General features: G+C 32.1%; 1 protein-coding gene across 1 annotated transcript; it reads left to right on the top strand.

The window, feature by feature from the left end:
• Positions 1–2,107: 2,107 nt before the first annotated feature.
• LOC134725133 (serine-rich adhesin for platelets-like) lies at positions 2,108–18,100 on the top strand. The gene is made up of 5 exons (XM_063588686.1): positions 2,108–6,552; positions 12,933–13,019; positions 13,942–14,154; positions 15,535–15,627; positions 17,842–18,100. Exon 1 carries the CDS (start codon positions 3,161–3,163, stop codon positions 6,173–6,175), a length of 3,015 nt encoding a protein of 1,004 aa, XP_063444756.1. The 5' UTR covers positions 2,108–3,160; the 3' UTR covers positions 6,176–6,552; positions 12,933–13,019; positions 13,942–14,154; positions 15,535–15,627; positions 17,842–18,100.
• The last annotated feature ends 1,226 nt before the right edge of the window (positions 18,101–19,326 follow it).

Genomic DNA, 19,326 nt, shown 5'->3' with positions numbered 1-19,326 from the left:
TTGAATAATTGGGGTTCTTTGATATGCCGAATCTAACTGTGTATGTATATTCTTAATTTTTGGTCCCGTTTTCAAATTGGTTTACATTAAGGTCCAAAGGGTCCAATCGTAAACTTTGTTTTATTTTGACAAAAATTGAATCCTTTGGGTTTGTTGATATGCTGAATCTAAAAATGTATTTAGATTTTTAATTATTGGTCCAGTTTTCAAGTTGGTCCCAAATGGGGGTCCAAAATTAAAATTTGTTTGATTTCATCAAAAATTGAATAAATGGGGTTCTTTGATATTCCAAATCTAACTGTGTATGTAGATTCTTAATTTTTGGTCCAGTTTTCAAATTGGTCTACATAAAGGTCCAAAGGGTCCAAAATTAAACTAAGTTTGATTTTAACAAAAATTAAATTCTTGGGCTTCTTTGATATGCTGAATCTAAACATGTACTTTGATTTTTGATTATGGGCCCAGTTTTCAAGTTGGTCCAAATCAGGATTCAAAATTATCATATTAAGTATTGTGCAATAGCAAGAAATTTTCAATTGCACAGTATTGCACAATAGCAAGAAATATCTAATTGCACAATATTGTGAAATAGCAATTATTTTTTTCAATTGGAGTTATCTTTCTTTGTATAGAATAGTAGTTGAATCAACTATAATCATAGTTTTATACAATATACAATGTATTTTCATTTTTACTACCAACTGATAAATTAAAACAATCTTAACCATTCAGTGATAACAAGCACCTTTTATTACATTTTAATATTGTATGATGTATTTAAATGAGCAGTTATTGTTGCAAACTTCATTAGAAATTTGAATTGAAATCAGTACATTATAACTTTAGTATAAGTGAATAGAAATCTATGAAATTTAAACACAAGGTTTATGACCATAAAAGGAAGGTTGGTATTGATTTTGGGAGTTTTGGTCCCAACAGTTTGGGAATTTGGGGCCCAAAGGGTCCAAAATTAAACTTTGTTTGATTTCATCAAAAACTGAATAATTGGGGTTCTTTGATATGCCAAATCTAACTGTGTATGTAGATTCTTAATTTTTGGTCCTGTTTTCAAATTGGTTTACATTAAGGTCCAAAGGGTCCAAACTTAAACTTTATTTGATTTTGACAAAAAATGAATCCTTGGGGTTCTTTGATCTGCTGAATCTAAAAATGTACTTAGATTTTTAAATATTGGCCCAGTTTTTAAGTTGGTCCAAATCGGGGTCCAAAATTAAACTTTGTTTGATTTCATCAAAAATTGAATAAATGGGGTTCTTTGATATGCCAAATCTAACTGTGTATGTAGATTCTTAATTTTTGGTCCAGTTTTCAAATTGGTTTACATTAAGGTCCAAAGGGTCCAAATCATAATGTGTCAACTATTTAATCACAATCCACATTTAAAGCTGTATCAAACTTAAAAGTTGTGTCCATACTTGTCCCATCTGTTCAGGGTTCTACATCTGTGGTCGTATAATGCTGCGCCCTGCGAAGCAACTGGTTGTTCTTGTGATTAGCCTCATTGTGGTTTTAACCCTTATAAAGTCGATTGACCTTTGCCATTGATACATGCATGACTGGGAGCCAAAAATCTCAAATGGTCATTGTCTCAATGATGGATTTAACAGCAGCAATTTAACAGAAGAACTAAAAAAATGCATGCAATGGGGGATGGAGGGGGGAGGTTTTAGTGCAGACAGCTCTAAATTGAAAGGAATGAATGTTAATATAGTTTTTGTCAAAGTGGAAAGAAGTACATGTGCGAAGAGAGTCATGTTAAGTAAGCTGAGAAGCTTTAGGGGGACACAGATTTTTTTGTTTTTTGGAGCAGGATCTGCTTATCCTTCTGGAGCACCTGAGATCACCCTCAGTTTTTGGTGGGGTTCATGTTGCTTAGTCTTTAGTTTTCTATGTTGTGTCTTGTGTACTAATATTTGTCTGTTTGTCTTTTTCATTATTAGCCATGGTGTTGTCAGTTTATTTTCAATCTTTGAGTTTGACTGTCTCTCTGGTATCTTTTGCCCCTCTTTTTGTAGGGATATATATATATTAAAAGGGATCAACAATCTCAAAGTATTTTCTTTTCTCTAAAGTGGTTCTTTCAAAAAAGTTCCAAGACATTTTGATATTAAACAAAGGGGATTTGGTACAATTCCCAATGAGACAACCATCTTCTAGAGTTCAAATGATATAGATGAAAGACATAAAAGGTCACCATTCAGCCTTCAACAAGGAGAAAAAAAAACATAAACAGTTAGCTAAAAAAGGTCTGACTACTGCAAAATATATATTAAACTACCATATTAAAAAGAAGATGTGATATGATTGCCAATGAGACAACTATCCACAAAAGACCAAAATGAAACAAGACATTAACAACTATAGCTAGGTCACTGTAAGGCCTTCAACAATGAGCAAAGCCCATACTGCATAATCAGCTATAAAAGGCCCCGATGAGACAATGTAAAACAATTCAAACAAGAAAACTATCAGCCTTATTTATTCAAAAAAATTAACAGAAATCAAATATGTAACACATAAACAAACGACAACCACCAAATTACAGGCTCCTGACTTGGGACAGGCACATACATAAATAATGTGGCAGGGTTAAATATAACATGTCTTTACTTGTGTAAACCCTTTTTTAGTTATATATGTTTTATGTTTTGCAGGTTAAGTCCAAAGTTCAAAGAAAATTACAGTCTTGATGTTGCAAAGAGACTGGCTCATAAAATCTGGAGTATTAACGTCAAAAGTGTCACTTTCACCTGCTTCTAAAAGTTGTGAAACGAGGAAATTCACAAATATAAATCACAGTATTTAAAGAAAGTGCTGAATTTTGAATCAGTATCTAACAGAGGGAATCAGAATTTCTTAATTTAGAAAAAGTTATCAAAGTTTCCGAAACAGATGCTGTTATCCGTAGCTGCTCATTAATTAAGAATGAAGCAGCAACCAAACATACAAACACAGCATTAGGATCTGCAATAGTTTCATCTCAAATTGCTCAGAAAACTGCATCAACATCATTTCAAACCTTAGCATCAAGATGTTTTAACGAGTTTCCAGTGGAAAAGGTCAAAGTTCAACTTCTTCAACATATCAGTACTCAGCAGCAAACAAATCACTACTTCCTTTTATTACTAAAGATCAGAACATGACAGCGAATGTGACACTATCTTCATCCAATATAGCTCAGAATAACAGAGCTGCAGTAACACTAGATAAAGGACCTCAAGGCCAGGATAATAATGTCTTGTGTTTCCCTACTGTTACAACACCTACCACAACCAATGATGCAGCCAATAAACAGACACATCTACAGGAGTCACAGAATTTTCTGATTCAGAAAACAAATTTTGGAACAGTTTCATCACGTCTAACTCATGAAAAAGCACAAAAAAGTGTACAGTCAGCACAAAATAAAACTCAGCATACAGTTGAAATATTAAAGAAGTCCAAGACTAGTGCATCAGATTTTACTCCATATTCTTTAACCCGGACTCCACCTCCTCATCCTTTTACCTGGACTCCAACTCCAGAAAAAAAAAGAAAACGAAAATTTACAGTACCAGTATTACCTACAATGGGGCCATCTACCAAACTTCTAAATTTAGCTCCAAGTGTACGCAAAAGGCATTCACCTTTAATTCAGGCATCAGTTGCAAGTATCTGTAGTATCTGTACAGTGTATCCTCACACAATATCACAAAACTCAGCTTCAAAAGTATCTACAGCTAGTTTATCCACTGAAACACAGAGTTTAACTCATTCTGATGCTCAAAATTCAACTCAATCTGATGCTCAAAACTCAACTCAATCTGATGCTCAAAATTCAACTCAATCTGATGCCCAAAACCCAACTGAACTTGATGCTCAAAACTCAACTCAATATATTCTATTTCCATCTAAAGATCAGAATACAGCTCGAAAAATATGTACAGTAAAATCTCCTAGTAAAACAGAGAAGATTGAAAGAATATATACAGTGCTATCTCATGCTAGAGTGCAGAAATTGTGTTCAAAAGCAAAATATCAAATTACTGCTATCAAAACCAAGAAAGTTCCTAAAATATCTACAGTGGAATCTTGTGCCAAAGTCCAGAAATCAGATCCAATTATATGTACAGTGTATCCTCCTTCCAAATACACTAATGCAGCCTTCAGAGTCTCTAGAAATTGTTATTCTACAAAACCTATTATGTCTTGGAACACAGTACCAATTATTACACCAGTATCAGAAAAATTAGTTCAGGATACATCATCAACTAGCTCTGAGAGCTCAGTATCAACAAGATCTGAGAGCTCAGTACCTACAAGGAGTTCTGAAAGCATAACATCAACAAGATCTGAGAGCACATCATCAATAAAGTCTGAAACAGTTGCATCAACAAGATTTGAGAGCACATCATCAATAAAGTCTGAAAGCACAGCATCAACAAGATCTGAGAGCACAGAATCAACAAGGATAGAAAGCACAGCATCTACATCTTCTCCATTTCCATTGGCATTATTCCCTAATTTAGCTGCAGCACAGAACAGAAGAGATGGACACATTTCAAATAGGAGAACTAAATCTTTTAACACAGCATCAAACTTTGCCAGAATATCTACAGTGCAATATCGTGCCAGAGTGCAGGGTCCAAAAGGGAATCATCCAACTATTTCCAAGAAAATCAAGAAGTCACATAAAATATCTACAGTAAAACCATGTGCCAAAGTCAAGAAATCAGATCCAGTTATATATACAGTGTATCCTCATACTAATTACACAAGTTCAGGCCTCAAAGCCTCTAAAAATAGTTATATTACAAAACCTACTATGTCTTGGGACAAAGTACCAATTGTTACACCAGTATCAGTAGAATTAGTTCAGGATACATCATCAACTAGCTCTGAGAGCTCAGCATCAAAAACGTCTGAGAGCCCAGCATCAACAAGGTTTGAGAACTCAGCATCAACAAAGTGTACGAGCATAACATCAACAAGATCTGAGAGCACACCATCAATAAAATCTGAAAGCACAGCATCAACAAGAACAGATAGCTCAGAATCAATAAGGATAGAAAGCACAGAATCAACAAGGTCAGAAAGCACAGAATCAACAAGGTCTGACAGCACATTATCAACAAGGTCAGAGAGCAAAGCATCAACAAGTTCTGAGAGCACAACACCAACAAGGTCTGAGATCACAGAATCAACATGGATAAAAAGCACAGTAGCAACACGGAAAGAAAGCACAGCATCTTCATCTTCTCCATTTCCATTGGCAATATTCCCTAATGTAGCTACAGCACAGAACAAAAGAGATGGACCAATTTCAAATTTGAGAAATAAATCTTTGAACACTGCATCAAACTTTGCGCCATATCCTATCATTACTTCTCATAATTCAACTTCCAGTATTCCTACTGTTATTTCAACCCCAGGTCAGACAAAATGTAAAAATCCATCTTCAAAACAGAAAATCACTGGAAATATTACTGCAGCTGAAGAAAACCTATCAGATGATATTGGTGCACACTGTTTTGCAAGTGATGATAGTAAAATTAAAAGACTAAAACGAAAGATTATAGAGCATGATTGGAAGTTGAGTGAAATACTCCATACAAGGAATAAAAGAAGGAAAGAGGCATTAGAAAAATGTTTTAAAAAGTCTGGAGAAGAATTAAGTGACAATTCTATTCATTGTACTTCTAGTCTAGTAGATGCTGAAAATGTCTCTGTGTCTGCACAAAATCAGATGCAAACAGTGGTTTCTACTCAAAAACAATTAGAAACAGTGGTGTCTACTCAAAAACAATTAAAAACAGTGATGTCTACTCAAAAACAATTAAAAAAAGTGGTTTCAGCTCATCTTATTTCTGTTGGAGATTATTGTGTGAAAGCTTTAACAAACATTATAGAAAAAGAACATTCTGAATCTCACAATACTGAAGTTAAAGTTGAACTACTGGAGAAAGAATATCTCCAGGCTGAAACATGTCGGCCAGAGGTTGTAATTGAGAATGTTGAGGGCACTGATTATTGCCAGTTATATAATGATAATAATGGGAAGTCCATATCACATACTGAACCTTGTTCATTTAATGGGGAACATTTGTTAGTACAAAGCAAGATTAAAGAAGAATGTGTTTTCAGTGAAATTGGAAAATATTCAAAGGAAAAATAAAGACTCTGCAGAACCGTTAAATAACTGTTCAGGATTTAATTCGACTGGAACAGAATCTTGCCCATCAGATGATAATATTTGCCAATCGGATAATGATATTTGCCAATCAGTTCCAGATATCTGCCATTCAGACGTCATTACAAACACTGACAGTACGTTACCTGTGAAAAAATATTCATTTGGCAAAGGTTACCAAGAAAAAGGAAAAAGTAGTACTGTTGTTCTAAAAGAATCTTCAAAACAAAGCAGCAGTATGGTAAAGAAACCACAGTTAAATGATGTGAAAGTAGTGAACAATAAGCTGATTTTATATGGTAATAAAACAAGCACTCAGCTGTCAGATAACAAACAGAAGCAATCTATGCAGGATATTCATGGTAAGAAAAACAATATTTGCTATTTTACGAATTTTTCCTTTGAACTTATTACTGACTGATAATTTCTTTTCTTAGCTCAGTAGAGTGATATGTAAAATTATCACTTGAATCAGAATCTAAATGCGCAGGTGTCCTCATAGCTAAAGAAGTGATAAACAGGTCATCATTGGTTATCTCAAATCCATTGCTTTGTTCACTTTTGACATACTGGTTCAAGCAAGAAAATCATCTCGTTGAGATAACCAAAAATAATAAAAAAAACAAAAAAACCAAGTTTTTTTAAAAAATGACCTTGACTCTACCCATTTGGTCCTTGCATGGTTGGTAAGAAATAAAAATACTGTTTCTTCAGAAGTTTTTGTGTGCATTTATTATTTGAACTTGTAAATGAATATTTGACAAATGGGATATAAGTTACAGTACTGATGTTAATATTGATTACAAATAATGCTATCAAGACTTGTTCTATATCCTAGATCTTTTGTGTTTGAACAAAAAGCTAATTAACAAAGATAGAGAGAAATGGTTAACAGAAAAATTATCAGCAATATATATGATCAACGAAAAGTCAAAAAAGAAAGATTGTTGTCATGACTTATAATCAAGTCTCCAATGTTGTGTGACGTGATTACTTCCCTTTGAGCATTAGGTAGACAATTAGTCAGCTGTAGAGGTTGAGCTAAGGAATTAAGTTGGTTAACACACTTCCTTGTAAGGCATAGGTCCCAGGTTCAAGTCCTGATGGAGACAAAGATGATTTTGTAAGATGAATCATGCTCTCCCGAGTGACAGACTAATATTAAGAACTTCTAGTTTTAATTAATTTTTATTCTGTATAAAGAAATATGTTATGATATCCTGTCTCTTTAATGAGTTTTCCCCTCTCTTTATTAACAATAAGACTAACATTTTTTTATTGACAGTTTTTGCTTCCAGTTTTAAATTGTGATCATGCACAATTTTAAAAAGATTGAAATATATAATTCCACAATTAATTTGGACTTGAAAGAAGCTCCTATTGGTTGTCACTGTTTGTGTATTAAAAGTTTAAAGTACTGTTGAAAATGTTCTGTAATTTCACACAAAATTATGATTAGTATAAAAAAGAAGATGTGGTATGATTGCCAATGAGACAACTATCCACAAAAGACCAAAATGACACAAACATTAACTATTATAGGTCACTGTACAGCCTTCAACAATGAGCAAAGCCGACACTGCATATAGTCAGCTATAAAAGGCCCCGATAAGACAATGTAAAACAATTCAAGCGAGAAAACTAACAGCCTTATTTATGTAAAAAAAAGAACGAAAAAACAAATATGTAACACATAACCAAACGACAACCACCACTTTTAAATAATGTAACAATAAAAAACCATAATTTTTTCATAATAATAGTCAGATAGAGTTACTCCCCCTATCAGTCAGGGGTGCTACTTAAACAAGTGATTTCATTATCACCTATTTCAGTGATTTGATAAATTCAGTTATCACCTATTTAGGTGATTTTGGTGTTTCCTTTGATCTCAAATGCTAATTTCATTGATTTTCAATATTTTCACAAACTTTTCTATATTTTTCCTACATTAGATCAATTATCCCTTTTTCTATGGATATTTATATATATATAAACTTCACCAGTGCGCTTGAGCAGTAAGTTGCTTGAGCAATAAGTTAGTGCGCGAAAGCTTTTATTGCAGAGCCTATGATAGTTTTCCATAGATTCACCTGCAAGTTACCTGTCGATTTAAACTTTTGTGAGTTCTATTGTCCCATCTAACAAATACAACAGGTATTGTTCTCTGTGTAGTTTATTCACTGGGACCTTTAAATTTCATGCAAGAGAAATATATCACTCATTGATTAATTTACCTGACCAAAAAAATATCTTCTTTTTTTATTGAAATACTTCTATAAACTCACATAAACTGTATGCAATATTGTATTTATTCAATATATCATTAATATATTTTCAATCTGTTCAATATAAAATCTGGTTTAATAATAAAAAGTTTATTTCAGACACATATTTCAGTATTTTCCAATGAATTTGCATGTTTTTGTTGTTGTTCATTTATAGACTTATGTTTATGAAGACCTTAATTTAAAAATAATAATATTCAAAATTTTAAAACACACAAAGATATTGAATGTTTGATCAGAAATCAACTTTTAATTTTTGAATCAGTATTAATGTTGAACACATTAAAAACGAGTTATTGGTATTGAATAAATACAACACCACATGCAGTTTTGTGGGTCCTTACTTAGTATGTGTATAAATATTTTTTCATCATTGACAGTTCAAATTTTTGGTCAGGTAAATTAATCAATGAGTGATATATTTCTCTTGGAAGAAATTATAAGGTCCCATCAAATAAACTACACAGAGAACCAATACCTGTTGTATTTGTTAGATGGGACAATAGAACTTACAAAAGTTTAAATCGCCAGGTAACTTGCAGGTGAATCTATGGAAAACTATCATAGGCTTCGCAATAAAAGTACCCTTGGGAATTGTTCTGTAATCAAATATTCATTAACTGCTCTGACTATCAGACAAAGGTCAACACTATTAGGTAACCTGATTGTTTTTCATTAGAGTTAGAATGATATACTTCAATGTTATGTCCTGATCTACAAATTATTCCAGCAAATGCATATTTTAAATAAATTGTAAAAACTGACAGGCTAATCAAGCAAAAGAAAATTTCTAGATGTACATAGATGTTTTTTCAATGAAATTCTTGTCTTTTTACCAATAAAAAAATCAAGCTTGTAAGAAAAATATCAAGAAAAAGTTATAAACACTTATTTAAGTGATCTTCTCAAATTACTTGTTACAGTGATTTTAAAAATTCTGTGTCTATTTATAGAATTTTAAAAAAATATTTCACAGCCAAAATCACTTAAAGAAGTGATTCTGAAATCACTTGTTTAAGTAGCACCCCTGACTGCCTATGTTTGCCTATTTTGAAATTCTAGTGCTGAAAATGATATGTATTCATAAAAATATTTTTTAAGTACAAAATTAAGACACAATATAAAATGGAATGTAATCTAATAAAAAAATAAACCATATATGAGGGGGGGGGGGGGGCAAGGGGGGTCCCAATAACAGCAAAACAGCAAATTGATTTGGCTTATAACAAATAACAAGGAATTAAAATGGACAAAAACAGATAACAGTAAATGAAATATTAAAAAAGTCGGATACTTGACAAATCCAGTATTTTTTTATTAAGGGTATATATATTCCTTTGTTATGAATTCCATTTTCTATGAACATGTTTTTTTAAATTATGTATCAAGAATGTGTTTAATACTCAATATATTTGTATACGCTTGTTTACAGGACGTATTATGGAATACTGTTGTCTTTCTGTCGTCAACATGTCGAAAAGTAGCTCCAACACTCTTCAACCAATTTGCATAAAACTTTGGGAAATTGTTTATATCTATTGACGTGTGCTCCCCTTAGTTTTTTTTTTTTTTTTTTTTTTTTTTTATAAATTTCCTATTTTAAGTTTCTGAGTAATGGGTTTTTTTCAATAATTTTTTTTCTTCAGTTTTCTGATAATATCTCAAAAATCCTTTCACAAATTTGCAAGAATTTTGGTGAATTGTTTATATCTATTTACATGAGCTCCCTTTCAATTTTTATAAATTTTAGATTTTACATTTCAGAGTTTAATTAAATGAGGTGTGTGATTTTTTCTTAAAAGACTATGAGGCAAAGTGGTATATATATAGGGCAGAAAAATCAAAAAGACCCACTATAAGCATGGTATTTATTAAGTACCTCATACCAATTTAAACACTCCAACAGTAATTTATTCCACTATCTTCAAAGGCTCAATTTAAACTATTTTTTTTATCAGACTTTTGATTGCACCAAGTGTTCTAGTAATGAGAATACATAGTTTAGTAGGGGAACAATGGCCTGAAGAAGAAATAAATCTTTGTTTGTAATGAGCTATGTGCAGCTTCGAAACCCAGTACATGGTTGGAACTTTCATTGTACAATGTGTTTGGTTCTGCTTTGAAAAGAATCACAGAGCTGAGTCAATGTATCATATTATATAAAAGGTTAACTGGTTGTAAGCTAAGGAGCTAGTCCTTTATTGAGATTCTTGTCAGATATTCCTGCATGGCCATATATTTTCCTTTTTGTCATATTAAGAATTTTTCTGATTTAATATGTTGGTACGGGAAACAAGGAACATTATCCTCATACAAAAGAATGAGATAATTTTAAATACATGTTCCCAAAAAAAATGGATTTTATTACAAAGGATAATCATAAGATATACTGGAATTGTCCTGGACCTCACTTCTGTGATGGGTATATGCTGGGGGATATGTTCCTGGTATATGTTAATGCAATCAATCTCTGAATACAGGACCAACATATTAGTAGTGGTAGACCCCAATGTCCAATGATCTTCAATTTCTACCGAAAATTTGCAGTCAAAAAAATGCTAACATTCCAATTTCCAATAACAGTTAACAGCAAATACATAATCACAAATAACAGATAACAAAAAAAAACCAAAAAGCCCAATAACAGCTAACAAAGAATAAGACAATAACAGCTAACAGCAAATATATTTTCAGAATAATAGATAACAAAGAATTAAACTTTATAACAGCATAACAGTTAAACCCCTTGCCCCCCCCCCCCTCATATATACATGCAGAAATAAAACATTGTTATTATGAGGTAATATTTTCAACATATCTAATGAAATTAATCAAGTATTAGATAAATAAAAGTTATCTATGCTTAATTTTTTTATGTAAATATGACTTATTAGAAATAAACAGTGGAATTGCATCTTTTCCACTATAATATATATTAATGACTGGTCTCTCTATTAAAGTGCTATTAAATTCATAGAAGATGTTGAATGAAAACTCTTGCTATGGCCATCTATTATCTACACATTGAAGATTTCCTTCCTATTTTTTATGTAGTTCATGCATGACACTATAGTCTAAACCACAGTATAAAAAACAAAACAAGAGTTCAAAATAATACAGTTAGGATTCTACTTTGTTAAATATCTCCCCATTTTTATGCCAGTTCATTTTTACAATCGTAGAAATGGAAGCCATTGTAGGGATGACACTCTGCCAAGTTAGCTCTTGAAAATCAATAAATTTATCCACAAAGCACCATTACGATCTTTATATGTCAGTTGTATTTTAAAAGACAAATATACAAAAAATTGTATCAACCAGCATAAGTTAATGCTCTTGTCTGCATTAAAACTATTGTCTGATCGGTTGTCAGGTGGAATTTACTAAAGTTTATTAACATTTGAAAAAAATTGTAATTAGATATTTTGTGGAAGGGCAGACTAAAATTTTCAGTGGTTGAAGACTATAAACCCTAATTATCACACACCAAAAATTATGCTTTTTCGAAGATATGCTTTTTTACCATCCGACCTAAAAGACTGCCATCAACTACTTTTAGTAAAAAAATTAGCTATTCAAACACACCTACTCTGTTTTTGTAATTCATTAGAAAGGTATTTCACTTGACCCCATATATTTCATCTCTTAGTACAGGGAATTTTTATTAAGTCAACTTGAAGCTTTAATATATAAAAATGATAGAATCTGAAGCGAGATGGTGTATTAAATACTCTTGCTTAATATGTTTTCAAGACGGAATTTTCAACTCAAACACGCCCTTACATAAAAAGGTTCACTTGATTTTCCTTTTTTGATACAATTCAATTATTACCCCTTTTTTGGAAACTTTTCTTGAGTAATATAATAGAAGGGCAGACACAAAAATTACTGAACTAATAGATTGATATGTTCTCTGTCCGTGGTTATTTTTTTTAGAAAAATCGGAGATTATGCATTTTCAACATCCAACTTGATAAATAACCTTGTTGTCGACTTGATATCTAATTGTTCTGCTTAATTTGTAATAGATAAATTGAAAAGTTATGCAAATGATGTTTTTAAAATAAAATACTTCATATTTGAGCAGAAAATTTTCATTTATTTATTTGTTTCTATTAACTTTTACATTTTTTTGTTACTACAGTTATAGGAGACATGTATTTAAATGTCTCTGCTTCAGTAAACATTACAGTAAACATTTATGGCCTCCTCTAACAAAGAGCTTCAATTCCTTTATTTCGACCTGAATAGAAAGTAAAAAAAGGAAATCTTTTGGAATCTGTCCATAAGGCCGTAGATTTTAGTAATTATCAACAAAAGAAATTGTGATTTCTTCATCAATAGGACAGAAAGAGCAACGAAATGAAAAAACAGAGGAAATTTAATATTTGTGCTTTAATGACTTATTTATGTAAACAGAAAAGTCATAAGTGTATTTGTGTCTATTTTTTTAGTTATTCAAGAAAAAGAAGAAACTCCAATGGACATAGATGAAAATGTAAAACAGATGCCAGAGTGTGTAGATATAAACTTGTCACCAGGTTAGAAGATCCAGCTTTTATAAATGGAACATTATTTGTCACTTGAAAATTCATGAACAGCAACTCAAATGAAAAAAAGCAATTGTTTATTTGTTTTATAACAATACATAAATGGTTATAAACCTATTTTTAAGCACTGGAATTTTTTCAAAAATGGGCTTAAGAGTATCAAAGCATTTGATAAAAATCAAGATGAAAAGGTAACAGGCTGCAGGTTATGCTTAGTTTCAGTTTAAGAAGTTACATATCCATAGACAGCAGGGCTGGATCCAGCCATTTTAAAAAGGGGGGTTCCCAACCCAGGCCTAAAGGGGGTGGGTGGGGGTGTTCCAACTATATGTCCCCATTCAAATGCATTGATCAGCCAAAAAAAAGGGGGGGGGGGTTTCAACCCCGGGACACCCCCCTGGATCTGCCAATGAACAGCAAAACTACAAAATAAAAACTGAGGAAACCTACTGATGAACAAATAAAATATTTGTGCTCTCATGACTTATTTTCCTTTACAAGTTTCATATGTTTTTGTGTCTATTTTTAGTGGTTCAAATAAAAGAAGAAACTTCAATAGACACAGATAAACATGTACAACAGATGCCAGAGCCTTTGAAAATATTAACTTGTCATCAGGTGTGATTATTCACCTTTAAAAATCGTAACATTATTTGACACATGCAAATTCTAGTTTTAATAGATTTGTTTCACATGAACAGCGTCACATATGATAGACAGTGATTTCAATTTTGTGTTTGGCCGCTGAAGGTGGTACCTAACACCTTGACTAAAATTACTTCGGTTTGTTTAAATTTTATAAAATTTTGACAAATATTTACTTGGACCCTTTCACAAAAATGTCAAAACTAGAACCACACACTTTATTGGAAATGCTCAAAATAAATTGACTATCCCTTTCATCTTTTTTCAGACAAGTGTTTAACAGAGGAATGGATCTTTTAAAGCGTTATACAAGGTTGAATTCTCAAAGATGTTCATGCTACCACTGAAATTATTCAGGATAATGATAAACAATCTACTATAGGAGAATTCCAGGAATTTGAAAAAGGAAAAACATACATATGCAGACTTGGTTTCAGAACTGGGAAAAGTTAGTTGAAGAAACAAAACTTTGTTTATTGAGGTAAACTTTTATCAAATATGTCAATATAATTATACTAGACGTATATTTCATTATAATATGTTATTCTGATTGGCTAACTGCACATCACATGTTATTCTTTAATCATTACACAATGAAATATATTATTCATGAGAACACAAGGTCAGACAATAAAGTGCACATGTAAATTAAAGAAAAACCGTGTTAAAAATCATGTTTCCATGATCCTAGCTAGAAAATGTAACTACAATGTATAAGTATTGAATGCTTCTTTTTGCAATTCATAGGGTTGTAAAAGCATTTACCGTGCACCAATTTTAAGAATGAAGTGCTTCCACACTTCATACAAAATGTACTTCGGTCAACACTTTTACATCCGAACAAAATTACAAAAAGAAGCAATTAATCCTTAAATAGAAAAGAATATGTCACCATCGGATATGACTGCCATTCAGACAACACTCCACAAGAGACTTAATGAATCAATATTAACAGCTATAGGTCGCTGTACAGCATTTAACAATGAGCAAAGCCCATAAAGCATAGTCCGACAACTATCAACTAAGCATGGCAATAAACTTGAAATTGCTAAAATGTTGAGTATGAAAAATTCTTCAAAGGAGAGGAGAAATGCTTGGATGCTAGTTATATTGGAGTGAGGTGAAAGAAAAAAACCAAACAACATTAACATATTGGAGAGGAAAGGAAGATACCTATTTGGAGTTACTGTAAATTCAGAAATTAATGTGTGCATGTATTATTTATATTTGAAATAGATTTTTTGATTTAGTTGTGATTCTCTGCATCTGATAAAATTACATTTATAAAAGAAAAATACTGAAGAAGAAAAAATTGCTTCTGTCAAGAAAGTCTTCTTTAATATTCTTATACAGTTGATTCATTATTATTTGTTGGATATCAATGTTCATGGGTTTCATGGGTACAAATATACTTCAAATTTAAATTTTAAAAAATTAACAAATGTTCCACAGGCTTGTATGCTTTGGATTGGCAAACAATGAAAACAAATATCAACGAAAAATACAAGATTTTTCTAAATTCATAAAAAAGTGATACATTGTTTTTTTTGTACCTACAAAAATAAATGATTCCAAAGTATGCAAGCATTGTAAGATTCTAACCTGGAAATAGCTTCTTATTATAAGGGTGTACAGGACCTTTTTCGGGATGTCAGGATCAGGTGTTTTTAAGCTCAGGATTTCAGGATTTACCTTTTCTGGATCTTGGATGGTTTTTTTTCAATGTCAGGATTTAACATTTTTAAAATTCGGTACCTCAGGATTTCATGGTTTTAAGCTCTGGATTTCGGGATCAGGACCCCTCCAACTCCCCTCTTATAAGCCAATAAGTATTTATTTACGTTATATCTTAGATGTCTAGATGCTGGAACAGATGATGATTTTGATGATGAAGAATAAGAATCTTTGACCATGTTAACAGACATGGAAGATTGGAGACAAGCAAGTAAATTAGGTTAGTTAAACATGCTCTTACATTTCAACATGGAGTACATCAAACAATTGTAAAATTGTGTGTTTTTAAACATGTTAACATTAAAAGGTGAATAATCACACTCTACATTTGCTAGACCCATTGGTAGCTTTTGGCTGTTTTTCTGTTCTTTGATTTGGATGACTTTTCTTTGACATATTCCCCATTTTAACCTCAATTTTATTTAAAGTTATAGATCCCAGTTCATCGTAGTTGTTAAACTGTGCATTCAGGTAAAATAATGCTGATGAGTTTATCACACAATCTTTAAACTGCATGTTTTTACTCTTTAAGGTGGTACCCAACATCTCCACTAAAATTAATTTGGCTCGTTGAATTTTCATAAAATTTTGATAAAGTATTTACTTTGACCCTTTGACAAAAAGGTAAAAATTTCAAAGGATTTGAACCATTCTTTTTATCAGAAAATGATGATGTTGAGTTCATCAAACAATTGTTCCACTATATATGCTTAACACTAGTAAATTTGGGGCCCTTTATAGCTTGTTGTTCGGTGTGAGCCAAGGCTCCGTGTTGAAGGCCGTACTTTAACCTATAATGGTTTAATTTTTAAATTGTTATTTGGATGGAGAGTTGTCTCATTGGTACTCACACCACATCTTCCTATATCTATTAAGTACAAGTCAAATACATTTTCATTAAGGAATGACTGTAATATTTTTCCTTCTATAAAGAAATAACATTAAAAATTTGTTGCACACTGAATAACATGCGTAGCAGATTTTGGTCGAGCCTGCAACTTTTGTTGCAGAAAGCTCAACATAGGGACAGTGATCCGGTGGGGGCGGCTACGGCGGCTACGGCGGCGGCGTTAGCTAACTTCTTAAAAGCTTTATATTTTAGAAGATAGAAGACCTGGATGCTTCATACTTTGTATATAGATGCCTCATGTTACGAACTTTCTGTCAGTCATATGTCCAATGTCCTTGACCTCATTTTCATGGTTCAGTGACTACTTGAAAAAAAAGTTAAAATTTTTTGTAATGTTAAATTCTCTCTTATTATAAGTAATTGGATAACTATATTTGATATGTGCGTACCTTGCAAGGTCCTCATGCCTGTCAGACAGTTTTCACTTGACCTTGACCTCATTTCATGGATCAGTGAACAAGGTTAAGTTTTGGTGGTCAAGTCCATATTTGAGATACTATAAGCAATAGGTCTAGTATATTCGGTGTATGGAAGGACTGTAAGGTGTGCATGTCCAACTGGCAGGTGTCATCTGACCTTGACCTCATTTTCATGGTTCAGTGGTTATAGTTAAGTTTTTGTGTTTTGGTCTGTTTTTCTTATACTATATGCAATAGGTCTACTATATTTGGTGTATGGAATGATTGTATGGTGTACATGTCTTACTGACAGGTGTCATCTGACCTTGACCTCATTTTCAGGGTTTAGTAGTCAAAGTTAAGTTTTTGAGTTTTGGTCTATTTTTCTAATACTATATGCATTAGGTCAACTATATTTGGTGTATGAAAATATTTTATGATCTATATGTCTGTTACACAGGTATTATTTGACCTTGACCTCATTTTCACAGTCCATTGCTAAGTGTTTGTGTTTTGGTCTATTTTTTTACTTTATGCATTAGGTCATCTATATTTTTTGTATTGAAGAATTGTTAGCTGTACATGTTTGCCTGGCATGGTTTATCTGACCTTGACCTCATTTTCATGGTTCATTGATCAAAGATTCGTTTTCTTGGTTAATGTTGAGTTTATGTGACAGTTGTAGTTAAGCTTTATATTTAGGTCTTTCAACATAATATCATTGATTAGTAAAGGAGGAGAGACATTTCAGCGTGTGCACTCTTGTTTAACAGTGTGCACCACATTTTTTATGTTATATTGAATAGAAAGAAAAAATATTACAGTCATTTCTTATAATTTAATTCTAAATTCCATTTTAAGTCGTAGAAAAACATGAAAAAACGTTGATGACGTCACAGTCACATGACTAAATTATGTCTTTGGGCTCATAACAAAATAACCTAAGCCAATCAGAAGACGTGTTACATCCAAAATAAAATTATTATTGATTGTGATTCAAGGTAGAGCATCTGAAAAAAAATTGTAGTTTTTGAGATTGCATGTACAATTTATAAATTTTCTTGTTGAAAGTATGTAGTGGAAACATTCAAATTTCTTCAAAAGTAATTTTTCTTTTCTTTTTCAGACATCGATCTTACATATTCAATCTACTTCTTCAGGGAAATGCGGACTTCAAAGTTAAGAACATTTTTGCCACACATTCACACGTCTGACAAAAAAACAATGTATCTTTTGTAAATCTATGGAAGTTGAAACTAATTTCAGATACCTGCAGTGTGTTCTTCAAATCAATGCTACAAATGTGATGTGTCATTTTGTTCTAAAAATAGATCTCAGTTTGTTCTTTCCCATTCTCAGTTGCTGATCCACGGAGTAAATTCAAAACTCCAACACTTACATGACTCATACATTAACATTATAAAGATCCAAGTTTTTGAAATACTGCTCGTCATTTTGTAAAGGATTAATATAGAAAACTTATCAGTTATATCTGTTAACTTTGATCCAGATACTCTTTTACTTGTACTTAAAGTTGACAAAAGGGAAACCTTAAAGCATCAGCAGAGAATGATATAGAATAACAATTTCATTCTCAATAATCCATCTTCACACAGATAATATCTAAGTGATGAACTTTAAAGAAGTGATAAAGCAACTGAAATGACGATGAGTGGAGAGTAGTTTTTAAAGCTATTTCATGTTGAATAAAGTAAAAGATTACTGTTTCTTTTTACATTTTTCTTTTGTTTGTTTTTTCAGGGAAATCTATGGACCTGACTCAACTTTTATGTGTTTTGACAAAAAAAGAAGATGGGGTGTGATCGCCAATGAGAAGATAACCCTTCACAACAGACCAAATCACACATAAATTAATAATTATAGGTTACTGTATGGCCTTTAACAATGAGCAAAGCCCATACTGCATAGTTGTCATTAAAAGGCCAGAAAATGACAAATGTAAAACAATACAATCCAGAAAACACACAGCCTAATTTATATACCAACAAAAATGTGTCCCCAGTACATGGATGCCCCACTCGCACTTTAATTTTCTATGTCCAGTGGACCTTGAAATTGTGATAAAACCTCTAATTTGGCATTAAAATTAGAAAGATCATATCACAGGGAACATGTGTACTAAGTTTCATGTTGATTGGACTTGAATTTCATCAAAAACTACCTTAACCAAAAACCTTAACCTGAAGCAGGACAGACGGAAGAACTGACAGACAAACAGAGATGCACAGACCAGAAAACATAATACCCTCTTCTATCGTAAGTGGGGCATAAAAAAGCAACAAACAACAACCATTAAATTACAGGATCCTGACTTTCAACAGGCACGTAGATACATAATGTATGTGTTTAAATGTGTTTGTTATTTTCACCATTCCATTTGATTTATAGCTATCACTTAGCATTATTAAACATTACAATTGTCAAAGATCTCTGAAACTACCCAGAACAAATTTTAACTAAACTTTGTGTGATTGATCCTTATTTTTTCCAGTATAAGTGTGTTTTTTTATTCTGGACAATCAACATACAAAAAAATCACAAACATAACAACCATGGCTAAAAGTAGAAAAAAGGGAAACAAAGCAGATTT

Source organism: Mytilus trossulus, chromosome 7, assembly GCF_036588685.1.
Source record: "Mytilus trossulus isolate FHL-02 chromosome 7, PNRI_Mtr1.1.1.hap1, whole genome shotgun sequence".
Lineage (NCBI taxonomy): Eukaryota > Metazoa > Mollusca > Bivalvia > Mytilida > Mytilidae > Mytilus > Mytilus trossulus.
The sequence above is the reverse complement of the archived record's forward strand: the minus strand, read 5'-3'. Positions and strand labels throughout refer to the sequence as shown.

Excerpts from the sequence above, each read along its gene's own strand:
- LOC134725133 (XM_063588686.1), top strand. The coding sequence starts at position 3,161 with ATGACAGCGAATGTGACACTATCTTCATCCAATATAGCTCAGAATAAC.